Consider the following 13,468-nt stretch of genomic DNA (forward strand, 5'->3'; position numbering starts at 1 on the left):
TGATAATAAATATATAATACTTACAATTTTACAACAGAACTATTATTAATACTTGAAATTTAACAGTATCACCATCACCAATACCTATAGTTTGACAATATTAACACTATTATTAATACTAATAAATTGATAATACTACTATTACTAATACCTATACTTTGACAATGTTAACACTACCATTAATACTAACAAATTTATAATACTGCTATTACTAATACTAAGAAACAGTTAACATTAATACTAACAACTTGATTATACTAATATAAATAATACTTACAAGTCGGGAGAGGGAGGCAGATTTTCTTTCAGTGGCTCCAGACAAAGTTCCCAGTTTAACCAGATTTTCCACCAAGTTAATAAGTGGACAAAGTAGTTCATATTTTTCTTGCAAATCTTCTAGCTCTTCATACAACCTCAAATATTTTGTTTGATGTTCTTTTTCATGGGGCTTCCTACAACAAAAAAGTTAGTTTTTCTAGAAGAAATAACTGTGCTATATTTCATGAAAGAGAACTTGGTGAAAAGAGCTAAACAGCTATGCACTAGGAATATCTTTCAATATTCAATTAATAATATTTTGACCCATAATACAACTTGATAAATAATATACTCCTATGAGTCAAAAAAGTCTTTATTGAATATTAACTTATAAACCCAAAGTAACTTACTAAAAAACAAATTGTTTGACCAATATAAAGTAAAAATTATTTGTTTAATACTTTTCATAGAAAGTTACACAATGAACTATCAATGCATAGCCATCCCTAATTTTTAACTAATATCCTAAATATAAGTCAACAGCACCTATTGTCAATTCTTAAGGTATTCTTTATCCCACCTTATAACACACATAACCCCAAAGAGTGTCGGGATAATAGAACATGAATCATAAACTTTAAAATTCACAGTCTGAGTATCCTAACTCCTAATCAACATATGGCTCATAAGGTATATAAATATGTACTGCCATTAAAAAGAATTTTCAACCTACACTTGTCCCATGCGTTGCTCATTAATCATTTGCATTTGACATTGTTCCCGTGATTTCGACAACTGCATTCGACTTTGTCTTAACTGGATTAGGAACAAAACTAGCTCCTCATGCTGGAATTCAGAAATAAAGGTCAGAATTACAAATCTCAAAAAGTACACATGCATATATATATAAATGTGTATTTACCTATAAATTATAAACAACAATTTTACTTTCAAGTGCACATGTAGAATTTCAATACAAGGTATAGATTTCAAACATCCATAAGAAAACCATGTATACTGTCAACGTAAGAATAAAGATTGTTTACATACATCTGTAAGAGTAAACATTTAATGGGTAAGATAAAGAGGTCTTCTGTTGACAAAAACCCTGCATTTGGCATTGTTATAAACTATGTTTCTAATATTTTAATTTAGATCTTTGTTTGCTAGAAAGCACATGAAACAATATATAGAAGATTTATGATGGTCAAGGCACCTCTAAAATTTAGAAATTTTATGCAGTATGCAGAAATAAGGATACAACATAAATAACAGAATTAATGAGCTACTACATGAATCACTTCAGTGCCAACCACTGAGTTAGCTAATATGTTTGTTATTGATCAATTATCAATGAAATTTAACAAGTTAACTTGTGAGTTAAATTTCAAGTATCCAAATACTTTCTGTTCAAAAGTTATTTGTAAGGTCAGGAATACATGTGAAAGTAGCTTATAGAAAACATTAAAGAAGAAAATTAACTAATTACATGGACTGTAATTGGCATTATTTTTATCAAATAATACAAAAGGACTTGCCCAACAAGAGCACATATTACAATAATGCATTAAAGAACTTTCTCTTTTCCTCAAATATAATAAATATTTTAATTGTATTCAACGTGTCACAACTTATATGATCCATGAAATAAATCAATTGCACATTAATTTCAGATGTAAGACCCAACAAAGAAATTGTGAACACACACTGATTCCACATTGATTTTCAAATCACTAACTTTTACTGTATGGACATGGGTCACATACCATAGAATAAACTGTAATGAACATGCTTCTTTTCCAAAGTGATGAAGAAATGTGTTTATCAAGTTCAAATATAAATGTTTGAAAAGTATTGGTACCAGTCTTAGTTATACTTGTAGCTTACTTTACGTGTAAAAGGACAAAGACACATGATTATTCATCTTATTGTTATCTGCAACTCACTCTCTGTTAACATGGATGAAGATCACTGATGTATTCTTAAGTTACAATAATTCCTTGCAAAGAACACAAAGACACAGAAAACTGATAATCTAAACAGTCTTCTGCTAGTAAAAGAAGTCTCCTTTATTTTTTCTTAAACAATTTAAATACTAACATATCAAGCAACTACTAGAAATAATTTATCAGTGTTTGGAATAAAAACAAGCATATTATAATAATTAAAATAAAGCTTCTTTATTTCTTTTTTATCTTTGGTTTCATTTCAAAATATGTTTAGCCAAGAAAATTGTATGTTAAAGTTTCTAAATACAGATTAAAATAGAAATGATTAGGTACTATAATAGAAACATGTACACATATCTCTGATGGTATGAAAAATCACGAAAACGATCTTACAACAAAATGAGAATTTTTTCTATGGGTTATAAATATTTCACAAAATGGAATAAAAATTATACTTCATCAATTATTGCCAAACTATTATTATACCTTATAGTGAAAAAAAATTTTAATGATTTAACTTTAATGCTACATTACTTGCAAAAAAAAAAGGATCATTTCTAGAAATTTTCTTTAACAGCATAAGGTTCTTACTGTTTTCTCCAACAGTTCTCCTGCAGAAATGCTGATACTCTTGTGATGGGAACTTAGAGCTGACGAATATTGCACTAATCTGAATATCTTTGAAGACTGCTGACATAAATAAAAAATAATCAGTGGCATTACATATACACACATGTACAAATACAGCCACAATATAAAAGCTTTTAAGTATCTTATAAATATCAAACATCAATTTGGTTTTAATTTCTAGAAAACATCCTGTTTCTGTAATAAATGGTGTAATTTGTTTTCATATAAACAGAACCATATAATGTAATCAAAGTTAATGACAAAACCTCAGTTAACTTTTCTTATCTTACTTCTGCACGTTTCTTTGTAATACAGATACAAACCCGATGAACATGAAGTTCTGAGTCTGACATAATAGCTCTGCCCACTGCTTTTCTGTGACTTGGACTTTTTCCTCTCCAGCTCATTCTACGGACTTTTGGCCTACTACTACTACTTTCTCTGATATAAACTGAACCTGGAGGATACTCTGGAAAACAAAATAAAAATCAGCTAAACCAATACTATTTGTAAAATCTCAATTTTGGTTTTAAATGAGTGACCAAATAAAACATCCAATTTATCGTTGAAATTGACTCTTGACTCTTGAAATAGAGTCAAGTGGTTTGGCTAAATAACTCATTGCTTATTTGTTTTGGATTTTTACCCACATAATGCCTATCATTTATTGAGATTTTTCCAATAAAGAACCAATCACTATTTACTGTTTTTTATTGTTGAAATTTATCACCAACACCTTACTTTAAGTTGTATAAAGACAACTATACAAAGCCTGACAGTTCTGTAAAGTATCATCAAAGTTAGTCAAATTAAAGGAGTAGCAGACCAGAAGTTCTAAATTTTAATTATTTTTTTTTACTTTTGACTGCTATAAATTGTGAAATAATAAGACACAAGTCTCATATCTGTCACCTTCACTTCATGGGAATTGTAATAAGGTATCTTTGTGCTGTCTCATATGGATTAGTCAAAACACAAGGAAATAGCAGGCCAAAAATACTATTTTGCCCATTTTAGTTATAACTGTAAGAAGGCCTGGCATGGCCGAGCGCGTAAGGCGTGCGACTCGTAATCCGAGGGTCGCGGATTCGCGCCCGCGTCGTGCTAAACATGCTCGCCCTCCCAGCCGTGGGGGTGTATAATGTTACGATCAATCCCACTATTTGTTGGTAAAAGAGTAGCCCAAGAGTTGGCGGTGGGTGGTGATGACTAGCTGCCTTCCCTCTAGTCTTACACTGCTAAATTAGGGACAGCTAGCACAGATAGCCCTTGAGTAGCTTTGTGCGAAATTCTAAAACGAACAAACAAACAAATAACTGTAAGATTAATAAAAAGACATAAATTCCAAAGCCATGTACTTTACTCTGTAAGGCTTGTCATAAATTATCTTTACACTAAGTCTCATCCACACTGATGGAAATGCAAGGGAACTGCAAAGCAAAATATGTTTTTGTAATGTTTGACCTTGGTCCCTCCACCTAAAATTAACAGTTTCTTTACCTGAAAATGTATTTCATATAAATATCCTTATCTCTACAGAACAAATAGCAGCAGTCCACTCTATTGTCAAAAGCCTTGTGCAAAAGTCAAAGCTTTAAACAAATCTCCAAACCTTACTTATAATAATGTATACTGTGCCAGTATAGGATACACTTAAAGTCAGACTGTAAGTAGGTCTCCAACAGTAGGGAGGCAACACACTCTCCTTGCACAGTACTCTTCTAGAGCACTTTATGAATACCAAAAGATCAACTGTGGTGAGGCAAAAGAGATGCCAGAAGTTGGGTTGGTGGTCCTGTGGATAAGTGATTATCTATCTGAAAAGATTTTACTGGTGAGGAAAATATTATCTTCAGAAACACTACTCACCTCTCCATAAAACAGACATCTCATATTTCATATTGAGAATATGATAAATGGACTGGCATAGATAGATAAAAGAAAAAATGTGAGCTTTTTTCAAAAAATAAAGTAACAAAAAGGGAAATACGTGGAATGTGTCAAGTCACTATATACCAGCATAAGAAGGTGCAGGAATGAATCATACTAGATTCTCATTCTGAGGTTATGCCAGGCCCAGCAGGCTAGTCACAGTCATCGCTAGGAATTGTCCAGATCATAATGTAAGGGTGAATGGACTACATTTACAGGTAGGCATCCCTACTTTACTTCCAATCAAGGGGGACAGCCACACAGTGTCATACTAGTGAGACTACATTGACCCAAATTGACTTCCCCAGCAGCTTAAGTGACAAGGAAAATAAAATACACCTTAAGAGAAAGATGGCACAGGAAAGAGGAAAATATTCAAATTGAAAACAAATAAAGCACTGAGAAATAAACAAAGGTTCCTATCCAGAAGAAGAATAAAAAGGTACATGTATTACATGTATCAAGCTACCACAGAAATATTCTTAAATTAAATAAACAAGATGCAGCATACTTAATATCATTATTAATCTATTCTGTATTTCACCCTGTAGAAAAATATTTTTACCAGCTGCAATGTACATAAAGTTTATATTTTGTAAGACTGCAAGCAGGCTTACAGTAAAATAATTTATTACTTAGATGTGAGCATAAATGACTGAATATACATCATACATATTTATATTCCTCAAAATAAAAAGAAAAGACATCCCTCAATTTGGATATCCTTTAAAACATACCAATTTAGAATTTTGGACTAACTGTGTAGAAAGTGTGAAAATTACTTAATAATAGATATTGTACATTAGTAGTGGCAGTAAACATTTCGCTAAGACAAGGCTCATCAGAGAAAACAGCATGCATCTTTACAAGGTGGTTCAAAGGAGTTCAGCCAATCCTCCCTATTATGGTGATGTGAAAGTTATATGTAGCTTATGGTATACAATATTTTCTGTATAGTCTCAACCCTTCTGATGAAGCATTAACATTTTTTGGCTTGAAATAGTTGCCCCCAGGCCTCCATTGCATGATGATTGTGCTTAACACGATATCTGTTAGCTTTTGATCTCACAAATTAAGATCCCCCTTTTCAAACATCCTGTTTACAGGCCTGAGCAGAATTCAGTACAGATTAAGCCCCTACTAATAATTATCACAAGAAAAAAAGACTGACAAAAGGAGGACATGATGCACTCTGATAAGTTTTGTTAATAATTTGGATAATTGCATAAAATACTTTTGTAGGAAAAAATTATTTGATTATTTTATGTTTCGTTACTCATAACTCAAGTTTTTCAGGAGTACCAGTAGAGTTATATAATAATAAACAAATTATGAAACAAAGAACAAATCAAGCAGGTTTGAATTTTTGGAGAAAAACAGTGGATCTTGTGTTTTACAATAAACATTCCACATCATGCCACTACTGAGTAGCACAGACAGCAGGCTTAATATCTTCCAGATTCTAGTAATATACATTATTACCATAATATTGTAAACAGTTTCAGGCCAGAAAAAATTCTTTTATTTTATTTAATAATATGAGAAGTATACTTGTATAGCACTTTCATAGCTGTCCTTCTAAAAATATTTTTCAATTAACTCATACAGGTAAATTCTAATAACATTGTAATAACTCTTAAATTTCAACTAACCTTGTGTTTTCAAAGGTGATTTGTTTGTTTTCTGATTTCTGTCTGTTTCTCTTCGATCTTCACTAGTTGTTCTCACTTGTTGTTGGTTCTCAAGTTCAGTCTCACTATATGAAATCTTTCTTGGCTTATAAAGACGTTCAGAAAGATCATGACTGCCATTAGATTTAGCTGGTGAAAAGTGATTACACTGCACAACTTTGTTTGTTTGATTATTTTGCAAGTGAAATTCTTTAATCTTTTTCTGCACTTCCAGATTTCCTATGTCCTGCAATACTTGTTGACAATACATTTCTGGTAAAGGAGGTCTTGGAGGTGGTAATCCTGGAGATTCATTTGCAGTTCCAAACTCTACACTTCTATTTCTTTTAAACTTTTGTTTTTCAGTCACTGGAGAAGGAAGCATTCTTTCCTTCCACTCCATAAGTCTTTTGATAGACTCTCCTTGTTGAGTTTTTTTTTTAATATCCAAGACACTGGAGTTCATGCTATGAGGTGGAACCAGGACAATTTGTTCTTGGCATCCGGAGTCAAATGGTTCATAGGTATTTTCATTAGTAAACACAGGACGAACTGAGACAAGCCCGTGACAGTTAGCCATTTGGTGCATCTGTGTGGCAAGGGTTTTTGAATCTGTATCAGTTACACTTCCTATATACTGTGAACCACCAACAGAGCTTTGATATCGTTTACCTATAAGATTTGCATTAGTTCTACAATTGGATCCAAATACAGATTTGTCATGGTCCTTACTTGAAATATTTCCAGATTTTCTACTATTACGTAAATCATAAAGATAAGATGGATCTTGGGCAATTCTATCAATCAAATCATTGCTATCCTCCTTTTCCATTTCATGTTGTAACTGTAGAGAGCGGTCTACTTCACTTAAATATGGAATTTCTGGTGGCTGATCTAGGTCCAACATAATGTTTCCTAAGTTATCAAAATTTGGTCTTGGAAGTAAAGGCTCTCTTGCCAGAATATTAATTAGTTGTGCAGAATTTCTATAAATGCCTGAATTTTCATAATTTTGGGGAGATCTATTTTGAGACCATAATTCAAGAGATGAATTCATTCCCTGAGAACTATATAAATAGCATTGTGGTTGTTGTTCATAACATCCATCTCCTTGCCAAGTCCAGTAAGTATATTCATCTCCCCAGTTATTATATTTCTCAGACTCCAAATTATATTTATCACTTTCATAAAAATGGTTTCTTGCACGTGGTAGTACAAATCTACCCCTACCCAATATTATATCCTGAGGTGGTACTAGGTCAGGAGCACCTTGTGGAAGACTCATACAGCTAGCATGAAGTCTCTTTGGTTTTGGTGGCCCAACAGAATAATAAGAATGTCCTGTTTTTCCTCTAGGAGAAACAGAACACTGAATTACTGACTGACTACCATACTGGCTTAGGTATCTCTCACTGCTACTTAGAAAACCACTGTCACTGGTGCCATCATTAACAACAACAGTTCCTTCGGGGTCTCTCGAAAGATCCTGTGTAGACTGATCACAAGAAAACTGGGTAGACACGAAACTGCTGTTAAGAGTTCCTCGGGGATCTTCTTGATCCTGCAGTTTACGGGACTGATAGGAGGTAAACCCCGAGTCCTCTTCTTCATCTAACCCTGGTGTAGGTGGCATACTTAGCTGATCAATACTGGAATGTCTTCTAAATACACATGAAAATATCAACTACATACATGAGTGTACAATAAATTTTAATTAAAAAACATACTCAGTTAATTATTATACACAAATTTTCATTACTGAACTTGCATTACATTGTTTTAAAAAAAATGAAAAGCAAACTATTAAATGAACAGCTTTGAAATCCCATAAATAATGTATGCATTTGTCTCAGAATGTTTTTTATATCAAAAATAAAATGCAATCTCCTATACAAAAAATCTAATTATTATGTCTCCTACTTTGTAAATGTTTGCATGATCGTTGCCAAACACAAAGCATTCATCCACTGTATCATTAGCTCCCGTGACTCTGCTGCAAAGAAGTAGGTCTTCATGTTCTGGTGTTCTGCCTTCATTAAGTATAATACAATGAAATAAATCAAAATCTTGAAGGGTATCTGGCATAACATCAAGTTTCAACTATTCTTGAAATGTTAAGTAATAACATGTAGATTTGAAATTTTAGGAGGAATTTATATTGAAAACTTTCATATTTTTATTAATAGCTACGTTGTAAAGCAGTGTTTTCACACACTTGATAAGAGCTATTTCACACACACTTTCATATACTTAGTAAAAGGATTTCAGTCTAAAGGTTTAACAAAAATATAAAATATTGTTAAATCAAAGATATGCACAATTTCTAAAACCAAAAATATATGTTGAAATGTCCAATCCAAAATTCTTTATTGTCATATAAACACAAGTTCTATTCCCACACTTTGACAATATTTGTTTTTTAATGTTGATTATCATAACTGTATACAAACCTTTAACTATTTGTCTCTTTTCTTTAAATTCCAAACAGGTTGGTTTAGTTACTTTAGAACACAATTTGAAAAGATCAATTATTCTTCTAAGCTCTGTTACTACAATACAATCTGTGATAATTTTATTTTAAAAATCACCACTATACACTCTTTATAGCTAAACTCACAATCATGCAGCCTAGATCTATCTAACTAAAATTTTTGGCATATATTTATCCAACAGAGGTCTAAAATGTTCCTCAACTACTGGATATTATAATACAATAATGCTCAATAAACTAAAACAATGAGAAAATTCAGAGGTCTAGTAATATGATGCAATAATATAATGATCACCAATTCATGAATAGCAAACTACAAAATGCATAATTCATAAAGAATTACATAAACAAACTTGTAATAAACTATAGCTTCCAAAAATAACTAAATTTAATTCTTGCACTACATAAACTATCTAAATCGTAGCACTCATATTACACCTAAATTGAAACAGTCACGTATATATACAGTCATGTGAAAAAGTTAGGACACCCTATGAAAGCCTGTGTATTTTTGTAACATTTTTGGATATATAGATATTTAATCTCAATTTCAACAATACTGAGAGATTATAAGAATATAACTAAACAATTAAAACTGAAAAGACTTTTCAAGATCTTCTGTAAATGTAATTCTACAAAACTGCATATTCTAACTGAGGAAAAAGTAAGGACACCCTACTCCCTAATACCTAGTGTTACCCTCTTTGGCTGAAATAGCTGCAGTGAGATGCTTCTTGTAGCCATTGACCAGTCTCTGACATCGGTCTGAAGAAAGTTTGCCCCACTCCTCAATGCAGAATTCTTTCAGCTGTGAGATGTTTGACGGGTTTCTTGTATGTACAGCCTATTTCAAGTCACCCCACAGCATCTCAATGGGATTAAGATCTGGGCTTTAACTCAGCCATTCCAGGACTATCCATTTCTTAGTTTTCAGCCAGTCCTTGGTGGATTTACTGGTATGTTTTGGGTCCAGTTCCACTTCAGCTTTAATTTTCATAAATATGGTCTCACATGATCCTCAAGCACCCTCTGATACACAGTAGAATTCATGGTGGATTCTATGATTGTGAGCTGTCCAGGTCTTGCTGCAGCAAAGCAGCCCCAAACTGTGACACTTCCACCTCCATGCTTCACAGTTGGTATGAGGTTCTTTCCCTGGAACGTTGTATTTGGTTTACACCAAACATGTCCTCTGTTCTGGTGTCCAAATAATTCAATTTTGGACTCATCTGTCCAAAGAACATTATTCCAGAAGTCCTGGTCTTTGTCTACATTCTCTCTGGCAAACTTCAGTCTGGCCTTGATGTTTCTCTTAGAGAGCAAAGGTTTCCTCCTTGCACACCTCCCACGCAAGTTAAAGTTATCCAGTCTCTTTCTGATTGTAGAGGCATGAACTTTCACATTAACAGTAGCCAGAGCCTGCTGTAGGTCCCGTGATGACATGTTAGGGTGTTTGGAGACCTCTTTTAGCATCTTATGGTCTGCTCTCGGGGTGAACTTGCTTGGACGACCAGACTTGGGCATGTTGGCAGTTGTTTTGAAAGCCCTCCACTTGTTGACTATTTTCTGGACAGTGGAATGGCTGATTTCAAAATCTTTTAGGGTCTTTTTAAATCCCTTACCAGACTCATAAGCTGTTACAATTTTCTTTCTGAAGGCCTCAGACAGCTCTTTTGCTCTCACCATGGTGCTCACTCTCACTTCAACAGTCAGGAGCACACCAAACTAAATGTCTGAGGTTTAAATAGGGCAAGCCTCATTCAAAATGCTGAATAACGATCTTCTAATCATGTGCACCTGGTGTGATACACCTGTGTGTGAGTTGAGCCATTTTAAGTGGGAATAAATGTGGGGGTGTCTTAACTTTTTTCTCAGTTAGATATATTTTTGTAGAATTACATTTACAGAAGATCTTGAAAAGTTTTCTCTTCAGTTTTAATTGTTTAGTTATATTCCTATAATCTCTCAATATTGCTGAAACTGAGGTTAAATATCTATATATCCAAAAATATTACAAAAATACACAGCCTTTCATAGGGTGTCCTAACTTTTTCACATGACTGTATATGACAAATATAAGCCCTGGAATTTAGCATTATTAATCTAAATGACACATAGTATTTTTGTTAATACATGTTATCTGAACAACAGATAAAGTATATATACATATATTTAATAACTTTGTCAAATCACACAAGTGTCATTCCATGTGAAATCATCCAGACTTTGGAAAATTTTCCAAGTTACCCTCTCAAAATGCCTTGAAAAAATTCACATGTGCTCATCCACCCATATAATGAAAAACTGCCAAAGATTAGATCAATATCTCTAATAGTTTCTGATTTACAGCCCTGTAAAATTTAATTAACTTTTGTTTATTTTTGGAGAATTCATTTTCGGGCAACTTGGGCTGCTTAAAGCTGCAAGAGTAATGGTGGTAGAAGGCTGAAATTTGCTACACTGACTGAATTAATCTCACAGAATTCAAAAATAATCTCAAACCAAATTTATCTCTTTTAGGATTTTCATAGTGAGGCTGTAAAATCACCTGAAACCCAAAATAGTATAAAGCATTCGTTTATTTAATTAGCCATAGCTCTAAGACTTAATATGATACAAAGCTGAATTTTGTTTTCAAATTTTCTATAACATATCAGTTGATAAATTAGCAATTGTTGTAATTAAAAGTCTATTAGATCTCCTGTAAAAAAACTTAGTTGCATGCAACTTTTTATGAGTTAGCTAAAAATAGTCCTACTTCAGGCCACAGTTTGACCATGTCACCAGTTATTCAGCCTTTTCAGATTTTTACCATATATTCTTACATCTCTGAATATGATCTACAAAAGAAATCAGGATGGTGTTCAACCTACTTTTTGAGTTATAATTTTTTTAAAGTACCCTCTGACCATACGTTGTTTACTTGAAAAAAAAACTTCAATTCAATAAAAGCAATCACTGTGCAAACACTTTTATCAAAAATATTTAATAATTCTAAGTCATTAAAACCATTTTACCCAAACTAACACACTTTTTCATCTATCATCATAGCAGATGGTTTACTACCAAATACTGTCAAACATAGTTACTTTGAAATATACACTAAAATATTCAGTAATTATCTCAAAAACATTAAGTAATAGTTAGTAGATAAATAAGATTTGCTCATTTATTTGAAGATTTGTATTCCACTGCTTACTGCCTTTATTTAATTTATACTTGTACACAAAATGCAAGATGCTAAATGGGTAAAATAATTTAAGATTATAAACTGTGAGGAATCACACAGTTTTATTGTCATTAACCAACACTGAAATTCATTACAAGGAAAATTAGAAAAAGATTTGTATTTGATTGATTATTAGAAGCAGTGGAAAATATTTTGAACAATATTAAAGGAAGTGCCTAATTTTGAACAGATTTTTTAACTTTAAAAAAAATGAATTTCAGTTGTTCTAAGTAAAACATAAAAATAATGATTACAGCTTCTAATTTCCTAGTTTAGAAAGGAAAAGTCCACATATTTTGAAGCTCACCAACTTTGTATGTAGCAAAAGTGACAAAACATTAATTTAACTTTGGTGGTTCAGAAATTTTGGGAATTTAAGAAAAAAAGTTCTAAGAAATAAATTCTCTGCTAAGTCATAAGAATAGTTAGTACTGAATAATTATTATTTTATTATACAAAATTTTATTTATTTACTTATTTTTCAGAATACTATCATTCTTTTATAAGTGAGCTTAAAATGTGGCATCATGTAGTTTGTACAAAGCTACACAAGGGTTATGTGCATAAGGCATCCCTAATTTTGAAAATGCAAATTATGATAAGAGGGGTGGGGGCAGCAAGTCAACTCGTAACTCTTGGGCTTCTTTTGTTTGACCTAATAGTAAGATTTAACCTACAATTTTAAAGTGCACTATCCCAAAGCATAGAACACATTTTGTGGTAATGAAATGCAAACCATGAATCCTCAGCTTAACACTCTGATCTACAATAACCACTAGGCCACACTCAGCTTAGTGTCATACAAATTAAAATTTTATCTTTTTAGTATTTTGAAAGCCGATGTTTACATTTTTATAGTGAAATAACGAAATGTATAAAACATTACCTTAAAAGAAATAGCATTTTGAAAGTTCACGTCTACAATTTCACAGTGAAATAACTAAATAGGTAAAACATTACCTTAAAAGAAAATTTTCTTGTGATTTTGTCATCAGCAGCACAAGGTGAAATCCTATAACTGGGTAGGATTACTGACCCAAGAAGTCTGTCTTCTTCAGGGTCTAGTGAAAGGAAAAGAATATTTTCAATAATAAACAAGAGGGAATTCTTAATATCCATGACTGTAATTAGATTTCAAATCAGTCAAGACATGGAGCTATAAGTTAAGAGTGTACTTTAAAAAGTAACTCACAGCCATTCTATGAAACACTGTGCAGTGGCTGGTTATGTAAATAAAATTAAATAGTTATTAATAATTTAATTTTTAAAGTCACTACTCTTAAAACTTCATATTGCTTCAATATCTGAT

The 13,468-nt window shown here is 32.3% G+C and overlaps 1 protein-coding gene across 2 annotated transcripts in view; it reads right to left on the reverse strand.

Annotated features, from left to right (window-relative positions):
• The window catches only part of LOC143235066 (uncharacterized), a 107,887-nt gene that overhangs the window by 46,365 nt on the left and 48,054 nt on the right, over positions 1 to 13,468 (reverse strand). For both annotated transcript variants that reach the window (XR_013018911.1, XM_076472840.1), the window contains exons 6-12: positions 13,120 to 13,220; positions 8,360 to 8,469; positions 6,422 to 8,100; positions 3,161 to 3,306; positions 2,799 to 2,894; positions 992 to 1,104; positions 278 to 452 (exon numbers count right to left, since the gene is read on the reverse strand). Coding sequence is in view for 1 of the 2 variants with exons in the window: in XM_076472840.1 (XP_076328955.1) it covers positions 278 to 452; positions 992 to 1,104; positions 2,799 to 2,894; positions 3,161 to 3,306; positions 6,422 to 8,100; positions 8,360 to 8,469; positions 13,120 to 13,220 (2,420 nt within the window). In the remaining variant the exon portion in view is untranslated. The remainder of the gene's footprint in view (positions 1 to 277; positions 453 to 991; positions 1,105 to 2,798; positions 2,895 to 3,160; positions 3,307 to 6,421; positions 8,101 to 8,359; positions 8,470 to 13,119; positions 13,221 to 13,468) is intronic.

The sequence above is a fragment of the Tachypleus tridentatus genome, chromosome 12 (assembly GCF_004210375.1).
Source record: "Tachypleus tridentatus isolate NWPU-2018 chromosome 12, ASM421037v1, whole genome shotgun sequence".
Classification (NCBI taxonomy): domain Eukaryota; kingdom Metazoa; phylum Arthropoda; class Merostomata; order Xiphosura; family Limulidae; genus Tachypleus; species Tachypleus tridentatus.